A 21,511-nucleotide genomic window follows, 5' to 3' on the forward strand; every position below is an offset into this window, starting at 1 on the left:
GCCAAATGCAGCCCCGTGCCTGTTTTTGTGAAGTTTTATTGGAACCCAGCCTCACCCATTCATTTACGTATCCTCTATGGCTGCTTTCACTCTATAGCTGCAGAGTTAAGAGGTTGCCACAGACATAGATAGGTATGACCTGCGAACCCTAAAAAAACTCACTGACTTTCATAGAAAACGTGTTGAGGGGCGCCTGGGTGGCTCAGTCCGTTAAGCATCCAACTTCGGCTCAGGTCCCGTTTTCACGTTTTGTGAGTTGGAGCCCCGTGTCAGGCTCTGCACTGACAGCTCAGACCCCGGAACCTGCTTCCGATTCTGTGTCTCCCTCTCTCTCTGCCCCTCCCCTGCCCGTGCTCTGTCTCTCTCTCAAAATAAATAAACACTGAAAGAAAAAGGCAAAAGAAAAGGTGCCGCACCCCAGGGGTCTAGCACTTTCGAATCACTTGAAACAAAAGGACAGCGTGCTGGGCCACACTCTAGACCTTCTCAGCCCCAGTGTTTCAGAAGGGGATCCAGGAGTCAGCATTTCTAAAAAAGAAAAGGCAAGTTTCGTGCTCTGTCGGGTTAAGAACCGATCACCGTATTACATCATACGGCCTCTGAAGCACTTTGCCTCGAAAACACACTTCAGGTCGTAAGCGCATTTTTCACACGGGAGAGGGGACTGGGTAAAGCCTTCCAGGGCTTTGCTTCACAAACTGTGGCCAGCATCAGAATCGCCGGGAAGGCCTGTTAGAACTTACTGCTGCTCCCACTCCCGGAGATGCTGCCGAGGAGGTCAGGGCGTAGGGCTGGAGAACGGGCATCTGTAAGCAGCTCGCAGGTGGCACTGAGGCCGGGGACCCATGACCACTCGGCAGAGCCCGGGCTTCCATCGAAAGGGCTTGCACCTCTAACGGGAGAAGGTCAAGTCCCGGGGCCATGGGATGGGGTTGGGGACAGACTTAAGACTCGACATCAAGCCTTCTTGCGCTGGATCTCCACTCCTGTATGGATCTTATTGTGGTTTTGAAATTTCCTAGGGATTATTTTGAGGCTTGTAAAGGAACTGCATTTTGAACGGAGAGAAGCGGGGAGGCTGGATGGGAGAGTTTCGGGCAGGAAAAGGAGACACCGTATGTTACAAAGGAGTTCAAAAAACCAGCAGAAGCTGTTTGTGGAAACCACGAATGCGAACACACAAAATGATGACAAGGCAACAGAGACAGGCGAGACGGAGGGCCTCGGAACCACAAAAATGATTTTATTTTGAACCAGAAAGCAACAGCAATGGAGAGAACAGTCCGGGCCGAGGGCGTGGCACTGCGACTCGAGTACCAGGGACCAGATTCGTTCAGGTGAAGGAGCAGGCCTACACGGAGTCCACTCTGCCTTTCCAAACTAAGCAGATCGCATCCAGATCTCTGTGACACCAGGTCACCGGATTCCCGTTTGCGCAGGCCTGGACTGCCTTTCAGATTCCAGATTTCTACAACGGTTTCGTAAATATCGTTTAAACTGAAGGAGCCACGGCAGTGAAGCTTTTGCAGTGAAGCGTCCCCTTTTCTTTTCGAGAGATCAGGCATTGAATGTTTTGCCCGGATCGTTCTTGGCTGTGGGGGGCTGCGCTGTGCACTGTGGGAAGCTGAGCGACATCCCTGGTCTCTACCCACCAGATGCCAGCAGCGCCCTCTCCCAAGCTGGGGTAGCCAAAACTGACTCCAGACATTGCCAAATCGCCCCCTTGCTGAGAAGCACTATTTCAAAAACGTCCTCCCGCTTCCTGCTTAACGTTTCACACAGGTAGACCAGATCATCAACTTCCCAGCACCAAAAGCACACGTACGCGAGCGTACGTGCGTGTGTCTCTTCAGGCACCGCATACGTGCCTGGAGCCGAAGCCGAATCCCGCGCTCGCTGGACGGTGCCGGTTCAGTTCCTTGGCAAGTTCAGGGTCAACATCTCAGTACCGTGATGAACCGCCTGTTCGTCATCAGGCCGTTCCCTCTTCTCCAGCTGAAATCATCGTCAATATTTGCAGTCAGTTTTTGAAGTCATTTTTTGTTTTTTTCAAGCTGGAAAGAAAATCTCCACCCACGCCCGCTCTCCTCTTAATCCGTCTAGATTCCTCCTTGAATGACACGGCCAGCCACGTTTGACACCGGACGCAGGTTTCTTCATTTGTATCCACCAGGAAGAGAGGTACCATGTTCCTGAGTTCCGTTATGAGGACCGGCTACATAACGTTCGAGGCCCAGCGCAAAATGCAAATGCAGGCCCCTTATTCACAAATTATTAAGGATTTCAAGATGGTGACAGCACCTGTTCACACACCCACGACGTCAGACCCGGCGGCCTTGGTCAGCGCCGCATCAATTTGGTTGTATTAATTTACGGATCTCGAAAACAAAATACGGTGACCCCAGTCCACTTAAAGAATTGTACTGCAGCAAATGTTTATAGCATATATTTTTTTAGACTCTCAAAAAAAAAATCCACATGGAAATCTTTTCTACATCATTACAGCAACGAAAGGAAACACTGTGGCCTTTCACCATATACATATTTTCCTGTAAATAGGACAACAGGGAAATAGTAACTGCTACTATCCACAAGGTTTTTAAGTTAGCAAAGAGTGAGACTTCCACAACCAAATTATAACATAATCCCTCTCGTCCTTATAAAAATAGCCAAAACATAAACTAAATGGCTTGCGGTGAAAATTTGAGTAGTAACTTCTTTATGTTGAAAAACATTATGTTCACGCAAATATCGTCCTTGTAAATGCTTTACATTAACATCATAAGGCAAACCGTAGCATCTACTGGCACCTGGCGACCGTGATTTGAAAAACTCAGAAGCTGAGTTTTAGACCCTTTTATTTAAAACCTGTTGGTGTACAAAGTGCATTAAAATATCCATTATCCAGCTACCAAAACAGTATGTAAAAATTACAACCCTTTCAGTTTGTCCAGGAAGGCAAATACACATTGTTTTATGTTGTAAAAAAAAACCAAAAACATCGTTTCCAGAGAATGATTATTTTTTTTTTCCATTGAGGTGTCCATCTGTTAGATGTGAAATTGTCCTAAGTAGCTATCAAAATATTCATCTGGGTATAAATAATATAGTAAATATATAAACTCTATCTGTTACGAAAAAGGAGAGTGTCTGCCAGTGAAGGGGACAGAAACACCCATGACGTGGCCCACGGGGTCCGGGCTCGCAGTCACGTGACGTGATGCTGAAAACAGTGGGTCTGTGGACGGATTTCAGGGAGGCAATTGGTTGATTTGGTTAACAACGAAATTGCTAAAAAGCAATGCTTAAATTCATCAGTCTGTTCAGTCAAAATGGCCAACCCAGTAGTTCAGATCAATACATTAGCAAATGAAATGACTTACAGGTATCATGCCCTTCGTCAAGATAGAACCAATGCCAGATTCCTGGTCCGGGTCCAACGACTGCTTAAGAAAGCCTTACTTCATGGACCGTTCCATCTTACCAGATCAGCATGCCCAGAATCCCACCTGACAGCTTATTAGCTGGTTCTATTAGCAGGTTCCAGCGCGGCAATAGTTTGATTTTTTTTTGCGTGTTTTTTGTTTTTTGTTTTTTTGTTTTGTTTTGTTTTTTGTTTCACAACTCTATCGTAAACTATGCTAGAACACAGAGGGTCCTCTACATCTTTCAAGATGTGTTTAATAAAAGTCTTTTTATAACTTTCGAGGCACGTGTACCAGTAAATAGTACTTTACGCAACGTCCCTTGTCATTACCAACTCATAAATATTAAGTGTTTTTCGGGTGAGTTATATTTGGACGTGGTAGAGACAGTCAGGGCCATGTGTTGATGTCCTGGAGAGCAAAGTCAATCCAAAGTGGTGCTGCCATTTGTAACAGAAAATGTTTATTCCCTCAGCCCCAGCCAGCGAAGAAAAATGATTTGGGGGAGAGGGAGATAGGACGGCTATTAAATGTAGTAAAGCAATGTCACAGGCCTAAAGACACTACTAAAAGGAAGAACGAAATAGACTTATTCGGTCATGAAACCGAACCCTACTTCTGATCAAAGACAAATCAGCCTCAGACGTTTTGAAAAATCAGTAGGATTCAAAGAGACTATTCTCAATTGCAATCTCAATTCTTAATGTTCTCCCAGAATCCTGAATCCTGGGAAAGGTAAGGTCACACATGGCCAAAGGCTTCACAACCTTTCTTTCCAACATTACCCCACCAGCCATTGGAGGGTGATTAAAGACTGGGCCATGGTGGAGTCCAAGCTCCAGAGTCAATTCATTCAATTCTCTCTTTTGCTCTCCGTTCCGGTTGAGCCAGTAAGTTTTTGACATCACAGTTAAAACACTTCGAAATAAACCACAGTAAGAAAGCCCGTTTACTGCCCTACTAGGTTCAAAGCTATGTTTTATTTTTAAGATACTTGCATATTCTATTATGCACTGTCAGGGCGACAGGACCTACAAGGGGATCGGTATGAGATATGAGGATGTGAGAAGGTGGATAAGCACACAAAACTACAAGAGTTTTTCCTCCAGCCCACAGAGCGTGACGAGACGAAGGCTGTTGTGAAGAGCCCGTACGCTTCTGGGCCTCTTAATGTGCAAAACCAAATACTTTCTAAGAGTTGGAATTCCGGTTATGTTTCTTTTATAAATAATCTATAATTTTTCCTGTAGATACAAAAAAACTTGAAGAAATTATTAAAGCATGTACTTAATACAAAAGACAGCAAAGGGGGAGAATCGCCTATTTTGAGTCCTATCCTAGCCGATTTCTGGACACTTTTTGGCGAGATTAATCACACTCTGGAAGCCTGTGCTTTCTCGGTCCCTGAAATGGTGGCCACGGCCCTTTTTAATCCCCCAGAAATCAGCTCCACATGGCCCAGCGCTCACGGCAGCTGCTCTGTGCAGTCCAGATGGTCTGGGATCGGAAGGCCAGTTATAATGGTCAAACACTTGTTCCACAGCGTGAAGGTGGGGCACACAGGCTGCGAGAACGTGATGTCGAAGGTGTAGAGGTGGATGGAGTTCAAAGCATCGTAGAAAGCGATGGAACCATTATCATAGTCCAGCAGGATGCCGACGCGCCGGAGATGGGGGGCCGGCTCGATGGGGGTTTCCTTGCTGTTGTGTCTCACCACCCAGTTATTGTGACAGCGACACAGTGCCCAGGAAGCAGAGTTCTTGCCGATCCACTCGTGCTTTGGGGCCGATTTGTAAGCAAGGCCGATGGCATACCTGCACAAACAAAATGGTGACAGCGAGAACGGTGAGGCGTGGGGCACAGGTGTGCTACGTCCCTTCTACGGTTTTCCGGGGTCTCGAGAACCGGATTCATTCTTCAGTGAAAGCTTGGCAAGGACCCTGACACGGGTGTTCCTCATCTCCTTCCCTCCCACACATACAGTGGGTAGAAATGGGCTGCTGTATTTACTCATATTCCTGTTTTTAGTTCCGACATTACATGAGAATTTGAACTTTGTGTTTTGCTGCCTTCTATCTTTCTTTCCTTCCCTTCCCTTCCCTTCCCTTCCCTTCCCTTCCCTTCCCTTCCCTTCCCTTTCCTTCCCTTCCCTTCCCTTTCTTCCTTTCTTCCTTTCTTCCTTCCTTCCTTCCTTCCTTCCTTCCCTTTTTTCCTTCTTTCTTTCCACTCATCAAGACCCACACAGTGAATTCTCTAGACCAGCGCTGTCCAATAGAACTTTCTGCAATGAGCGAAAGGTTCTGCTCTGTTCCGTATGGTAGCCACGAGCCACATGTGGCTACTGGGCACTTGAACTGTGGCTGCTGAGACTGAGGAACCAAACTTTAAATTTAGTTAGTTTTAATGAATTTAAATTATGCAAATAACTGTATGTGGCTCAGGGCTACCATACTGGACGGCACAACCCTAGATTTCTCCTTTTGACCTACTTTGAATTTTTCAACCGGCACCGTGTCTGTCATTTTCCATGACTTCAAGCACACTTTGCAAAAGGCAAGTGTGGAGAATGATTTTCATTTGTAGGGAAAGTTCCTCGTCCTCTCCTAGCCATTTTCCTCATCTATAACACAGGGACAATGACAGCGTCTATCTCGGATGGTTATTTTGAGGAGTAAAGGAAAGAACACATGTAAAATCCTGGGCACGAGGCCTGGCAAGGAATCTTCAGTAACTGCTGTTTTATTCTTTTTGCCCAATAACACATTACTAATAAGCATCAGAATCAGTACTTGAACCTCAGATGACTCCAAAGGCCCCAAACTTAAACAACACTCTCCCATACCTTCCCTCACCAGAAATTATGTGATTCATCATTGCCAAGAGCCCTTCTAATTAATTTCCTACTACATTTAAAAAAATTCTGAATGTCTTTGAGAGACAGATATCCTGGTTATTCTAAACGTACTCGTGGGGTGCCTGGGTGGCTCAGTTGGCTAAGCATCCGACTCTTGATTTCAGCTTGGGTCATGATCTCACGGTTTGTGAGTTTGAGCCCCGAGTCGGGCTCTTGGCTGACAGTGTGGAACCTGCTTGGGATTCTCTCTCCCCTCTCCCTTCCCCCTCTTGCATGCTCACTCTCTCTCAAAAGAAAGCTTACAAATAAATAAATGTACTCTCAACCGCTCAAAAAAAGTTGAGAATTCTTTCTACAATGTTCTAAGCTCCCTAATCTCTTTTTACCCTGCTGAGGTATGCCTCCATTAACATTTGCAACATTCCAGACATTAAGATAAGCAAAACTCATCATTCTTAAGAAAGAATAAATGATTCCGAGCCCAACTTTTAATATGTTGTAGCAGAAGCCAGTCTAAGTGGATATTGACATATGGTACCTTACCCAGTGCAGACAGAAAAAAACTTCATTGGTCTTTGATAAAACGACTTTCTTTTAAAAATCGCATGTTGGATTTCAAATACAATCACTTTAAGAGTGGTGCGTTAAAAAGAAATGAATGTAACATGCTATCACTGAATTAAAAAAGAGGACGGAATTGAAAATCAGTAAAGGCCAGTGTACCAGCCTGTCTGCCATCACCTTGGCCTCCTCTCTTCCTTCTTGCCAATTCTGTTCTGCATCTCAGGGTGAATCCTGGGACTGTATCTCCCAGAATCCCTTTTCAAGTGGGAGTCTGGGTCGCGTCCTGCCACCGTGATGGCTTTGCGGAAGATCTGGAAGTTCTAAGAGGTGGGGAAATGCCCTTTTCCAGACAACAGACAGCAGAGGTGAGGTTTGCGGGGGCTTCTGGCAAACTCCAGAACTTACCAGGGGGGTTCTGGTAAGCCGCTGGCTCCCCTCCTCCGTGGGGCTCCTCGACTGACTTTTGTTTTTCTGCTGAACCCTACCTACCTGAGGCACGCTGGAAAGGTTTTTGTTTTGTTTTTGAGTATTTTCCCCAGAGACCTTCTCTATGCCCCAGCAGACGCCGTTTCCGTTTTTCAGATAACCCGGAACCTGCGTTTGCATCACAAAATAGTCATGTTTGTATTGCTTCCTTCTTGTCGCCGGTCACCACCTTCATGTTTTATTAAAGAACTCTGCCGTTTATTTCCCAGCTGAGCCTTAACTGAACCCGCCGTGAAGTAGCCGCGGCAGGTATGACGGACTTCATTTAGCAAATGGGAAAACACGGAGGTTAAAATTAGGAGCAGAATCCAGAATCCCGCCCCTTCCCCCTCGACTTCTGGCCCAGTAATCCATGTACGAACCCATGTTTAGTTAAGACCATTTCATAAAACACCAAGTGCACATTAACAGCATTAGGGAGTGAGAAAATAACTCTGTGTATAGTCCATTAAGCAAAGGAAAATATCATTATATGATCATTAATCTGTAAAACTATGTACGTATTTCCATCGAGCTTGAAAGGTGCAGGCAGAAGGTAATGTTCCATTAAGTTACGCAGTGAGACTTGGAGAATTCAGAAAGTATAAAAATTACGTTTCTCAGAGCGATGTTAACATGCCTCATTGCAGGGATCATAACATACATGTTAATTGAAAGTCAGGACTGTATTTCACGAGAAAATATACGTGTCGTTAGCTGGTGCAAATCAAGGCGTCACAAGCATTTGATCATATGGGTCACCCCTTCCTCTCTAACACCTCCCAGGAAATGTTAAACTACTTTCTACATGAGAATTTTTTCTGAAATTGACACGATCCAGTTTGTAATGATCCAAAGTGTGGCAATTAATTTTAGAATTTCCCCCCCCTCATGAGTTGGTTTTGACATCTGGAGGGTGTTTTCAAGGTAATACCGATCTGTGTTTATATAACTGAAGAGGTCTGGTGGAATTTCCCGCACCATTCGTCAATGGGAATGAGATCATAATGATCGGGTATCATTTATCATAAATAATTATTAATGGGGTTGTAATTATTTAGACACTGGATTCTGTCCCAGGTTAATACAGCACGTTAATTAACTAGAAATGTTTGCTCCTTTGCACCTGCAAAAATTCATTGTATTTTCCTTTGGGCTTTTATCTTGCCCCACTGCAGCTATAAATGCCAATCTGGCCCAGAGCCGAAGAGGGAGGTTGCGGGGGAAGGATTTGTCCTCTATCCTCCGGCAGGGTGTTGGAACAGGAAAATGTTCTGGGCAAAGAGAATCGTGGGGATCACAACGGAAGAAAACCTACTTGCTTGGCCAATATAGGTACCATTTTGGGGAGAAAGGAGACACCCAAGCTTATGATTTCACTTTTTAGATTTCTGTCGACTTGTACCAACACTGCAAGGGACTTCGGACACAATGTGTCTTAGCATCCTTATCTCAAAAATAGCACCGTTACAATACTCATCATTGCAGGTTATGCCCATTTGAGGTGTGTCTTTTTAAGCAAGGTTGAAGCTCTCACTCGTCAAGCATACCATTATAAGCCCTAGCGTAATTATAATGTTTCAAAAACACAAGCACGGTGGTTAAGAGCAGAAAGAGATCAGCAACCTACAACCCATGGGCCAAATCTGGCTCTCTGCTTGTTTTTAGAAATGAAGTTTTATTTGTGCCCTGCCACACCCATTCGTGGACATATGGTCCGTGGCTGTTTTCCCGCTACAACAGGAGAGTTGAGTTGTTGGGATAAAAATCATCTGGCCTGCCAAACCAGCAACACTGGCTCTTTAGCCCTTTACAGAAAAGCTCGTGAACCCCTGGCTAAGCGCTTGTACCCTGCAGACTTCCTAACCCTGCCACCTCTGAGCTTTGTGACCTTGAGCCAATGGGCACGTGCCTCAGCCATCTCACCTGTAAAGTAGGAATAGCAACACCTGGCTTTGTGCGGCTGTTAGGATGAACGGGTGAGTTAACATCCGTAGAATGCTTAGACCAGCGCCTGGCACATATGCCAAATAAAAATAAAACAGCTGCCTTTCTGGGCAGTAGCGAACAGGTGTTTGTGAGACGGCCAGCCAGAGTAAGGGGAGGGGGGCAGTCTGTGGCTGTGGAATAGACAAGATCAGCTTTGTGAGATGAACTAGGCAAGGTTAACCAATTCCAGCGTGGACACCGCACCCTGACTGGATCTAACGGACCTTTCGAAGGGATTTCCAGCCTATGATCACTGCTTCTCCCTCTCGGCTCCTGGCTATTTACAGTAATCGGCCCAGTCCAGAATCTCCAAACATACAGGGCAACGGCAATTAGTTTTCTTTAAAGGTCGAAGAGTAGTGTTTTAGAGTAGGAGTCAGCTAACGTTTCCGGTAAAGGGCCGCCGAGTTCGTATTTTCGGCTTTGTGGACCACAGGGTTCCATCTCAACTGCTCGACTCTGCTGTGTGGCTCAAAGGCAGCCACAATGTGGAAAAGAATGGGCACGGATGTGTTCCCATTACACTTTATTTACAAAAACAGGCACGGGGCCCCAGGGCTCTAGTCGGCTGACTCGCATGGGACAGGACTCGATCACCTTAGCTGCAATTCTCGGAGTAAATTTAAAAAAAAATGTTCTTCCTGGCTGAATGGTAGATCAGATGACTGCTTTGTGGATACTCACCCCCTCCTCTCACCTCCATGGGAGGAATATACTTCCCTAGACCACTGGCTTTGGGTGTGGCTCTGTGATTGGCTTTGGCCAATCAGAAGTCAGCAGACGGTGACGTAAGCAGAGGCTCCTTGAGAAAGACATGGCCCGGGTGCCCCTCGCGTCCAAAGAGGATGAATAGACACAAAGAATGGACCTAGATCCAACCCGCAGCTTAAAGCAAAGCCCGGCTGAGATTGGTCTTGACAGCTGACCCATGGATGTGGGTGGTTGGTGAGCGATAACAAACGATCATTTTGAAGCCACTGAGTTTCGGGGCGCTGGTTATGCAGCATTACCATAGCAACAACGGACTAAAAAGGCTTTTCTACCTATTATTCTTCAAGATGGGCTCTGGTATGGATGAATGCTCCGACACAGCACAGCCTAAGACGTGCCTTTTGTATAACGGGAGGACGATAGATAGAATTGCCTACCATGTGCTTCCACTTATGACCACCTCCCAGTAATGCCGACCGCTATCAATGAACACGTTTCCAGCGACACCATAGCTCCCTTGGCTGGTGAAGCGTTCAGGCGTGTGACTCTTTTTGGATGATGACTCATCACGTTCTACTGTCAAGTTATCGTGGGACACCTTCAGCTTCCGATGTGCAGATTTGGGGTCCAGTTTAAATGGTTGGCCTGGGAACGAGTTTGCGAAACACAAAGAGGAAGAAGAAAAGGACTGTTTATTTTGACACGACCAAGAATGTCTTTTCAGAATCAGATTTAAAAAGCACAGTAATATAGTGGAGACGAACACGTCCCTGCCTTCATGAACTCCCGGTCCGTCAAGTTCCGAGACAGGGATCCAGAGCTGTTACACCTAAGGACTCAACAGTACCATGGGCAGGGCTCAACCACAGCTATCTTCATGGGTCCCAGATGGACCCAAGCAGCACAGGTACATACTGGCCAAACAGTGTCCCAAAAGGAAGGAGAAAATGAAGACTTCATTTTCAACCATTCCCATATTCAGTCCAGCTTAAAATGTGGCTCACGCTCAGCAGACTTCAGACAACAAACCAAAGAAATCAAGATTGCAGATTTTGGCACATGGAATATTCTATAGGCTTTACGTTATTCTGAAATTGTTGAAAATTAATTGTTCCCGTGAGCTCAGAATGGCTATAGAGATGTGTATTTCGGGGGGCGCCTGGGTGGCTCAGTTGGTTAAGCATCCGACTTCGGCTCAGGTCATGATCTCAGTTTGTGAGATCGAGCCCCGCGTCGGGCTCTGTGTTGACAGCTTGGAGCCTGGAGCCTGCTTTGGGTTCTGTGTCTCCTCTCTCTGTCTCTCCCCTGCTTGTGTTCTCTCTCTCTCTCTCTCAAAAGTAAATAAACTTTAACAAGAAAAAAATGTGTATTTTCCAGCCCACAACAAGGTCAGGGAAAAAAATGTGATCATAACACTTGGGTTTTCTACTCCTGAGTTGTGTGTGTGTGTGTGTATACATAATCAAATAAATATGAAATAAAAAATATATATTAAATAAGGCCCTCCCTACCTCTCTATTTCATTATTCACATTTGTGTTTTGGAGACTGAACCATTAGAAAATCTTGGCAGTCCCACCTAAACATCTTGTCATAGCCGTTGTTACTCCTTTGGATTTAACACTGCTTTGGAGGACTGCCTGCCATCCAACACTACATAGGGTACAAGCTTCTAAAGGTGGGAAACGAGTTAGGAGAGGACGCAAATACCATGATGCCCACACTCCACAGCCACTGGTGCAGTTGGTAGGCCCGCTGGGAGACAGCCAGTGGAAAAGTTTGGGAAGTTGGCTGCGGCGATACAGGATGCCGCTGAGAAACTGACACCGAGAGCCTGGGGGAAGGCGTGTTACGTCACGTGCGGGGAGGCCAGAGGATTTCCAGTCGCCACTCGGATACAAACATGACGCCGACACCCCTAAAATCCTTTTATTTATAAAAACAGACAGCCAAATTTGGCTGTAGTCTGGGCTGTAGTCTGCTGACCCGATTTAGATTTCTGTCCACATCACAGAAAAGGTTAAAGGGAGAGCTGAGAAGATCTTCAAGTGTTGGTCAGGGCACGGACATTCTCAGAGGCTGTGAGACCGACCTATTGGATTACCTGTGTCACTTACATTTCAGCTCGTCCTGTGAAATAAATATGTCCTCAGGAGTGATCACATCAGCAACTATTAGGGATAAAGTATGAACTAAGGCAAGAAGAGCATGAAGATAGTTTTGCTTCAAATATTTCAACTTTTAAAGAAAAAAGAAAGATTGGCCTCATAATGGTGAGACGTGTCCTGTCTTGTCTCAGCTCACACCCTCACCTACACACGCACGGAGCGGGATCACGCCAGCTGAGGTCAGGCCCAACCCCTGCCCCCTCAGTGAGCAAATTCCACCTGTGCCTCAGCTGTGTTTCTCACACAAACCCTCGCCTGCTCTGTCCAAGTCAGAGGCTTCTGCTTTCATGAGGACACATCAGTGCAAGGAACAAATTAATCACTTACTTCACTAAAGAATTCAATTCACTGTAATATTTGCACCCATAGGAGTTTGGCAAACCACAGCCTGCAGGCCAAATCCAGCACACTGCCTGTGTCTGTCAATAAAGTTTTATTGAAACATAGCCACGCCCATTCATTTATGTGTAATCTGTGGCTGCTTTTGCCCTACAACGGCAGAGCTGGATATGAGCGGATGGTGACGGAGACCATCTGACCTGCGCAGCCCCAGATATTTACTATTTGGCACGTTGTAGAAAGAGTCTGCCAACTCCTCGCGTATAACTTGATAACATCTGTTCAATGACTGCATGTCTAGAAATAGAAGATGACATTATCTATAGTCTACATGAAATGAATCCATTATCTTTAACATTTAATATTTAAATCTGACGGAGCACAAGCAGGATGTCTCCAAGCTACAGAATTAACCTCGGTGTATGTCTTTACTCATTTTTTCCCCCTAATTAATCTCTAAAAACATCTCCTCCTTTACCGGCAGAAACACTGAGAGGAGAAAGGAGCCCAGTGTTTAAGAGCATGTGTCTTAAACACCTATGTCTGGAGGAAAATAGACGTATTCGACCACTGAAATCAAGGCCTTGGGTTAAGTGAGGGTTCCTCTTGAAAAGCAGTTAACTATTCCGTTGACCAGCTGAGAACCTTATAACACGGTGCCGTACCGACACGCTCCAATTTGCTTTCTCTCGGGAGGTCCCGGGCAAAGAAACTCCATGTTACGGAACATATTTCTAGATCAAAAATAGTCAAGAGAAAAGAGAGGATAAAACAAAACACATGTGGGCAGAGACAGAGAGGGAGACGACGGTGTTACCAGACACATGTATCGGCCAGATCTCTCTTTGTTGTGTCCTGTGTGGTGTGGGATGTTTCGCATCAGCCCCGGCCTCTAACGACTAGATATCAGTAGCATCCGCCTCAGTTGTAACAACCCAAAATGTCTCCGGACATTGTTCAATATCCCTGGGGTGGGCAGAATCGCTTCTAAGAATCACAGACCTAGCTAGACAGATATCTGGAGTAAAATAAAGAATTCCTGAAGAAAGAGCTGTTCATGTGCTCTTCTGCTATGGAAAGCAATACTACAGGGGCGCCTGGGCGGCTCAGTCGGTTGAGCGTCCGGCTTCGGCTCAGGTCATGAGTTCACAGTTCGTGGGTTCGAGCCCCGCGTCGGGCTCTGTGCGGACAGCTCGCAGCCTGGAGCCCGCTTCGGATTCTGTGTCTCCCCCTCTCTCCGCCCGACCCCCACTTGCGCTCTGTCTCTGTCTCTCTCAAACATAAATAAACATTAAAACGAAAGTTTTTTTTTTTTTTTTTTAAATGAGCAGTCTGAAGAGCAGAGAGGTGGATGGACTCATAGCCCTTAAGGGTCAAGTCAGTTTTGGAACCTGTTAGCTCTTGACTTGCTTCTTGAGGCCGTCGGCGATGCCCGAGACAGAGAAAAGGAACAGAAAGGGGGGACCGAGGCAGCTGAGAGGTGAGCAGGAGGGAGGCGACACTTACTGTTTGTCTTCAACTTCCCAGGCTCGCTGCTGCGGCTGCCCGCCTGGTTGATGGCCTTGACGATGAAGATGTACTTGGTGCCGCTCTGCAGACCGTGAACGGTGTAGTGGTTCTGCTTGATGTTGGGCACGATCATCCAGCTGTCGGCAGAGTTACACAGACCTGCAAAACCAAGCAGAACACGGTGCGGTGCTTTGGCGCAAGCGTGGGGCGACGTCTGCGTGACTCCGAGTCTGTGTAATCGGGGGTTACGGGAACCACAAGTGGGGTGCTTGGCCACTTCTGAGACAGACCCCTAGTATGTTCCAGTGCTCAGTCTCCTGCCTACGGTAGGTCATCAACCTGTATTTGTTATTATATATTCCTATTATGTGCTCTAAATGGAAAAACCAATTACAACTATTATCTTGCGGGGCGCCTGGGTGGCTCAGGCGGTTGAGCGTCTGACTCTCGGTTTCGGCTCAGGTCATGATCTCACGGCTTCGTGGGTTTGAGCCCCTCATCGGGCTCTGTGCTGGTGGCGTGGAGCCTGCTTGGAATTCTCTCTCTCTCTCTCTCTCTCTCTCTCTCTCTCTTCCTCGCTCACTCTGCCCTTTCCCCACTCATGCTGTGTCTGTCTCTCTCAAAATAAATAGACCTTAAAAAAGTATTAAAAATTATTATAACATAGGGGCGCCTGGGTGGCTCAGTCGGTTAAGCGTCCGACTTCAGCTCAGGTCACGATCTCGTGGTCCGTGGGTTCGAGCCCCGCGTCGGGCTCTGGGCTGACGGCTCAATTAAAAAAAATAAAAATAAAAAAAATTATGATAACACAAATTACGTTCAGCGTAAAGAGCAGCAAAGGCACTTCTGTCTGGTGTCTTGTGCACGTGTGTGTGTGTGTGCGACGTGTTGTTAGGGGCCGTGGTGATGTAAAGCAAGCGGCGGGTTCCCGCTGGGTCCGCTCTCTGCACCCTCACCCCACACTCTCGTTACGGTAACCCTTAAAATTTGCACCTCGTCAATCGTGAGACTCAGGAAAGTGAGAAGAGACCTGAATCACGGACGAGAAGCTGACCGTGCTAATGTACACGTAGGAGATGGCATTTTTGCCTCTAATTCCTCACCCTGCCCCGGATCCAGGCCTAAGTGACTTCGCACTGGCTTGCTCCCCAGATGGGATATATCGCCCTACGACACGGCGGCCTTCGATTTGGCCGTGTGATTGGCTGCAAGGGCAGGCATTACAGGGCCTTGAGACTTTGTGTTGAGTCCTGTGCCTCTGCCTTTGCCACGGGGAGAACATTCCCCAGATAGCCTGCTCATCACAGCAGGAGGAGAGATCTAGGTCACAGCTCTACAGGCAGCCGGTGCCTGAGGGAGGCCAGCAGGGCCTGGCCCAGCTGCTGACAGGGGAGCTAGGAAAATGATCATCGGGGCTGTTTGCGTTGCAGACTTAGTGTGGCCGTAATTAACCAAGTCAGGAGCCTACGAGGGTTCCCTACGAGAACCCCGAAGCAGGCAGCTGAGGGCCCAGTGCGGCTCTTAGAAGAGCAGGAATGGGGAGTTTTGACCAGCTGCATTCCCTGGCACGGCTGGTTTCAGAGTAGAGTTCCGGCTGCATTCTGCAGGATGTGGGTTGGGGGACAGGCTGAGGATTTATGATGCTTGGAAGAACATGGAGGGAAAAGGAAGCCCGTTTTGTTTTGCAGCTGGTTGATGCTGAAAACATCTCTTTGGTATTGGGCCCAACTCTTCTCCTCTCTCCACCCATCAATCTCCATCCACTCTAAGAGAACATTTTCCCAGCCCCCGCCCCCCCCCGCCCCCCCCCCCCCCCCCCCCCCCCCCAGCGACTGGCTGTCATGAAGTTTCCTGGCTCTGGTGAATTTCCTTCACCATTTCTTGGTAGAGGGCTGGGCCCCTCCACTTCCTGAGGGGCTCCCAACTCCCCCCACTCTTTCCCTTTCAGTGGATTTGCAAGTCAAAGGGTTCGTTCTTTTGATCTTGAGGCAACTTATACCTTACCATAATCCCAAGAAGCAGTCCCTTAATCTTTCTTTGGTCTCACCTCTTTGAGAATCTAATAAAACATTTCTAAAGAAAGAAAGTCACATGTGCATTTCCATACCAACCCACAAATATTTGCATAGCATTCCAAGGTATTCACAGCCCCATGACATCTGTCTTTGAATCCTACTAAATGCTTTCTCCAACTCTGGAGCTCAAGTGTTCCTGGTAGTCTCACAGTTGGAAGGAACCCTGAAAGTATTTTGTCAAGTGTGAAAATTCACCTCATATGATTTGTACCTTAGGTGCATAGTATCTTTAGACACACTTCAGTGAGTCATAGATATATACATGACCCTGTGAGTTTTCTGTCACCTCTTTTCATCCCCACCTGCGAACATTTCGCCAGGAGGACTGCCAGACTTGATAAAGCCAGCGGAAAAACAAGGGAACAACGGGAAACTCACAGAACGGGTTGAGTGGGTGTCGGAGACATGGCAACTAACAACCATCCACCCCACTCCTCCCCCCAGTTTCCCCCTAACTCTTAGATCCAGGAAAACACGCATAAGTGGTTCAGCAACATGGGACTCTCCTTACTACGTATCTTTTTTGATACTTTCTCACCTTACTTTTTCCTTGAATGTAGCTGCAAGAAACTCAATGCTTCTGGATAGCGGCATGGCCAAATGAGAGATTTCGATCCAACCAAAGAAGGGCCATTTTGAACGCTGAGCTCTGGGCCCCAAGCCTGTCTAACTCACTTCAGACATTTAATAATAATCTTACAATAGCAATAAAACAAAAACAAAAGAGCTTTTCTATTGCCTAGGATAATCTACTCATATGCCCAGACCTTTGTCAACAGCAGTCGAGCACGATCGAAAACAATAACAGCATTCAGGAGAATCAAATGAGAATCCTATCAATGTCACTGCGTTTACACTCATCCCGTTTAATTGCCAATGTTATAGTAAAATGAGTATTGTGGTCAAAGAAAGCGAATGTAAAAATGTTTCAATAAACTTTACATCACTGTACAACCGAAAAGCTGGGCCTCATGTGGTGGGGGAACGCTTTCAACAACATCCTAAAGCAGACAGCAACTTGGCCTATAATCCAGAATCTTAACCCAACAAAGATTTAATGTTTCAGACCGCTTTACCGAACAGGAAAGGGACCCTGACCATCCTGATTATTTTGAAGAGGTCACTAATTTTTCTCCTTGACTATTAAAAGAACAAAATGTTTACGGCGTAGTAAAATTCGATTGGATGGCTTTGCACTGGGACAATCTGCTTTCGTGAACACTCACTGTTCCTGTTTAGGCTTACCTTTGTGTTATTATTATTGCTGGGGCAATAACCGAGGAGTTGATTAAAAATGCCAAGAAAGCAACACCGACCGTTTTCTTTTGGGGGCTGGAGTAAGGGGGTGGGTGCCTCAGAGTACAAAGCTATTGCGTGGCTAGTGTCGCTCTTGTGTCAGACCTCTCTGCCCCGATACCCCACCGTGTCAGGACTGTCGACTGGGTTTTCTTCACCTCTTTATGAGACACCCATGCAACCATCCCGACAGAAACTTCCCTCGTCTCCAAATTCGTTTTCAATCGTCTTTGAGGGTATTCCACCGTTCACCTTCTCTAATTCAGCTTGAAGTATTAAAACAACAATGGAACTTGGAAGATAATTAGTTCATAATGAAACTTAATTGAGTTTTTCAATTTTATACATTTTGTTCTCATTCACAACGGGTCAGAAGCATTTCCCTACATAATGCCGCTCATTACAAGATCCTAATTACATTTGGGATTTCAGAGCCTTGTATAGCAACTGTCATCTTGCAGTAAAACATTATGTATAAAACATGATGCAACATGGACACCCTTCTGAGAGGCTGTGCACCGGCTGCTAACATCCTTTGTTTCTTTTCACAGATTGGACAGAAGCGCACATTCTTTTCCTCCTTCTCTATCTGTTTAATAACTTTCACGAATGTTTTCAAAATGACTAAAATTAATTAAATACAGATAACTGCTTTGCCATGAACACTTGGAGAAATGCATCTTATGACTTTGGCTAGTGATAAAAACAGGCTGCTGGGAAAAGGCCCCATTTAAGATTGCAAATGGTGCACTGGAAGAAGTTCTGGAAGAAAACATGAAAAGCGTGGCAAAATTAAATACATATCTACTTATTAATAAGCAATTCATTAACATCTGCAGTCGCAAGCCTGTTAATAAAAATGCGTAATAAAAAATTAATAGCGTCATTAATTTTGCATTTGAATATATGAATTTGATTAGGGAGAGCCTTTTTATAAGATTAAAAGCTGCACAGATCTTATCTAATTCTCCTTCACCAAAGTCAGTTGTGGGCAATTAACTAGGATTTATTCTGACAAGTGAAGGCACCGGTGACCTAGCCCCACAAGGAGCCAGGACCAGTTTGGGAGTATAATGCCTTCGAATTTTCCGTACAGTTTTATTATTAGATCTTGTCATTCAATGTGACATCTGCGAGGGATATTCCTCCAAATGGTAGGACAGATGGACAAACAATATTCAGGGAAGGGCTTTCACGTGACGATTGTGCAAAATGCTATCGCGTAGACAATCCAAATGTCATGACAGACATTTACCATACGACCAAAAATACTAGCTTTTTATTGTTTTTAAAGGTTCTTTGGTTTTTGTTTTTAACATCTACTTGTTTTTGAGAGACAGAGAGAAACAGGGTGCCAGCAGGGAGGGGCAGAAAGAGACAGAGAGGGAGACACAGAATCCGAAGCAGGCTCCAGGCTCTGAGCTGTCAGCACAGAGCCCAACGCGGGGCTCGAACTCACAAACCGCGAGATCGTGACCTGAGCCGGAGTAGGTCACTTAACCCACTGAGCCACGCAGGCACCCCCAAAATATCAGCTTTTTTTTTTTTTTTTAAATGCAATGACGGGCGACTGTAGTCTATATTTTTGTACGAATAAGAACTTTGAATATTTATGTGCCAACACTGTGGCAAATGCGGGGCTAAGACCTATACTTTTGCTATCTCAACCATGTGAAGGTAAAACATTACCTCTTCTTACAGATGAGGAAACAGATTCAGAGGACGTTAGATGATTTGCCCCCAAATTATGGAGCCAGTGTGGCCCAAAGTTGGGATTCAAATTCAGGTCTCTCTCAGTCACTACAAATACGTATAATGGTTACGAAGAAAATAATTCGAAGATCTTTGCATCTCACTTGCCTTTTTAAAATGTTTTTTAATGTTTACTTTTGAGAGAGAGAGAGAGAGAATGCCAGCAGGGGAGGGGCAGAGAGAGAGAGGGAGGCCGAGAATCTGAAGCAGGCTCTACGCTGTCAGAGCGAAGCTTGACGTGGGGCTCGAACCCAGGAGCAGTGAGATCCTGACCTGAGCCACAGCTGGTCGCTCAAGCGGCTGAGCCACCCGGGGGCCCCTCAACTGCCTATTCATCTAAGTTTATTCTTTCCTTGTTACAACTTGATCCTGTAGGCCTCAGGGCTTCACTATACCGGCTCAATGGACATTCAAGGGACAAATAACTCTCGAGACCAACAAACGGATAAGTGTACCCCCATTAGATGAGCACCTACAGTGTCCCTGCTTTCCATCCGTCCTGGGAGAACGGCCTTTTTGGCACCTGTGCGTGAAATAAGCAAGGACTGTCATCTTCATGAAGTCATTCCCATGTATTTTCTTGGGGCCACTGCTCTTGGGGAACAAAACACCTTCCCTGGAATCACCAAGCATAAAGCTAATGGATTCAGGAGTGCTGTTGCCACTGGATTTCCACGGACATGGCCTTCGCTCCTCTATTCCACTTATATGTCTTGTTGGGGTATTATTTTTCATGCCGACAGCATGGAAGCCAAGTTAGTCACAGCTTAGCCACCTGAGAAGCCCTAAGTTTCAAGCAACAGATCTCTTCTTTTCATTCTGGGGATGGAGGGACGAGCTGGTATCGAGTTAGGGTTCTAGAGCGGGCTGCCTTCTGGCTCCGCTTCCTTGCTCCTGGCCGTATCCGTCCCCTTTGTGATGGAACCCTGAAGGCCCTCGCGTTCTGACTCTGGCCTCGCCCAGGGGACTTGCTTTGGCCTGTGGCACATCGGCTAACACGACGAAGGCAAGGGCTTGCAAAGCACGTGTGCAAGCGGGCCTGCCCCTCCACCCGCACGCTGCGATCGCCAGGAGAAGGCGCCTGAGCGGGACTGTGGGAGGGCACTGTGTGCCCCGGCCGAGCAGCCGGACCATGACGGAGCCTCACCAAGGTCAGCGGGACCTTCTAGCGGACTCCCACCGGATTCCGGACACACAAGCAATGCGTGTGGATTGTCATCCGCCACCCAGCTTCTGCGGTTGTTGGCTGTTCAGCAGAAGCCAACTGATACAAAGGCCCGCCAGTCCAGGCCAAGGCGCTATGTACTGTCCAAACGCTCATAATCATTTGATTCAAGACACCTCAGGAAAGACATAACTTGGGTAGCCGCCGTGGTTCTCACTCTACTATTCATGATTTTGTGCATTTCTTTCTCCTTGAGTGTGAGCAACACCCGTGACCTGCTTTTAACCAAGAGAATATGGCAAAGGACAAAAGTCTTACCATCGTTATCATCGTTAACGCTCCTGGTGTTATATTATATGGCAAAGGTAAAGGGAGTCTGCAAACGTACTCAAGGTCCCTAATCCGTTGTCCCTGAGTTCATCAAAAGAGAGAAAATTCTGGGTGAAAAAAGCAAGGTAAGGAGCTGTGTATGGCATGTTACCTTGTGCGCCCCTAAAAAGGTATTTCTCTGTGACTGTGAATGTATACGCACGCCCATCTATTAACAGACTGTCCCTAGGAAAGATGCATGTGAAATAGAATTGATGCAGTGGGTAACTTTGTTTTTTTTCTTAATATTTTTCTTTTTTTAAAGTTTATTTTGAGAGAGAGAGAGAGGGAGAGCATGTGAGCAGGGGAGGGGAAGAGAGGGAGAGAGAGAGAATCCCAAGCAGGCTCCCGCTGTCAGCGCAGGACCTCACATGGGGCTCGAACTCACGAACCACGAGATCATGACCCGAGCCGAAATTACGAGTCAGATGCTCAACTGAAGGAGCCACCCAGGGGCCCCACAGTGGGTAACTTTGGAACTGAGGTGGCTGGCGTATTGAAAAGCATCCAATTTTCACTAGATACATTTTCGTGCATTGCTCACTAAAAAGAAAGATTTTAGGGGCGCCTGAGTGGCTCAGGCGGTTAAGCATCTGACTTCAGCTCAGGTCATGATCTCGTGGTTCATGAGTTCGAGCCCCACGTCGGGCTCTGTGCTGACAGCTCAGAGCCTGGAGCCTGTGTCGGATTCTGTGGCTCCCTCTCTCTCTCTCTGTCCCCTCCCCAGCTCATGCTCTGTCTCTGTCTCTCAAAAAATAAATAAACGTGAAAAACAATTTTTTTTAAATAAAAAAAGAGAAAGATTTCAGGGAATCAGCGTTGCTTCATGAT

General features: G+C 46.4%; 1 protein-coding gene and 1 long non-coding RNA gene across 8 annotated transcripts in view; one reads left to right on the top strand and one right to left on the bottom strand.

Annotated features, from left to right (window-relative positions):
• Positions 1 to 2,841: 2,841 nt before the first annotated feature.
• Positions 2,842 to 21,511, bottom strand: part of MID1 (midline 1) — a 586,156-nt gene continuing 567,486 nt past the window's right edge. For all 7 annotated transcript variants that reach the window (XM_045472348.1, XM_045472354.1, XM_045472349.1 and 4 more), the window contains 3 exons: positions 14,021 to 14,182; positions 10,446 to 10,653; positions 2,842 to 5,239 (listed from right to left, as the gene is read on the bottom strand). In XM_045472348.1, coding sequence (XP_045328304.1) covers positions 4,891 to 5,239; positions 10,446 to 10,653; positions 14,021 to 14,182 — 719 coding nt within the window. In that variant the 3' untranslated portion in view covers positions 2,842 to 4,890. The remainder of the gene's footprint in view (positions 5,240 to 10,445; positions 10,654 to 14,020; positions 14,183 to 21,511) is intronic.
• LOC123595110 lies at positions 9,481 to 9,920 on the top strand. Its single transcript, XR_006711042.1, has 2 exons — positions 9,481 to 9,645; positions 9,854 to 9,920. It is a non-coding gene; the product is annotated as an uncharacterized LOC123595110 (long non-coding RNA).

Source organism: Leopardus geoffroyi, chromosome X (genome assembly GCF_018350155.1).
Source record: "Leopardus geoffroyi isolate Oge1 chromosome X, O.geoffroyi_Oge1_pat1.0, whole genome shotgun sequence".
NCBI lineage: Eukaryota > Metazoa > Chordata > Mammalia > Carnivora > Felidae > Leopardus > Leopardus geoffroyi.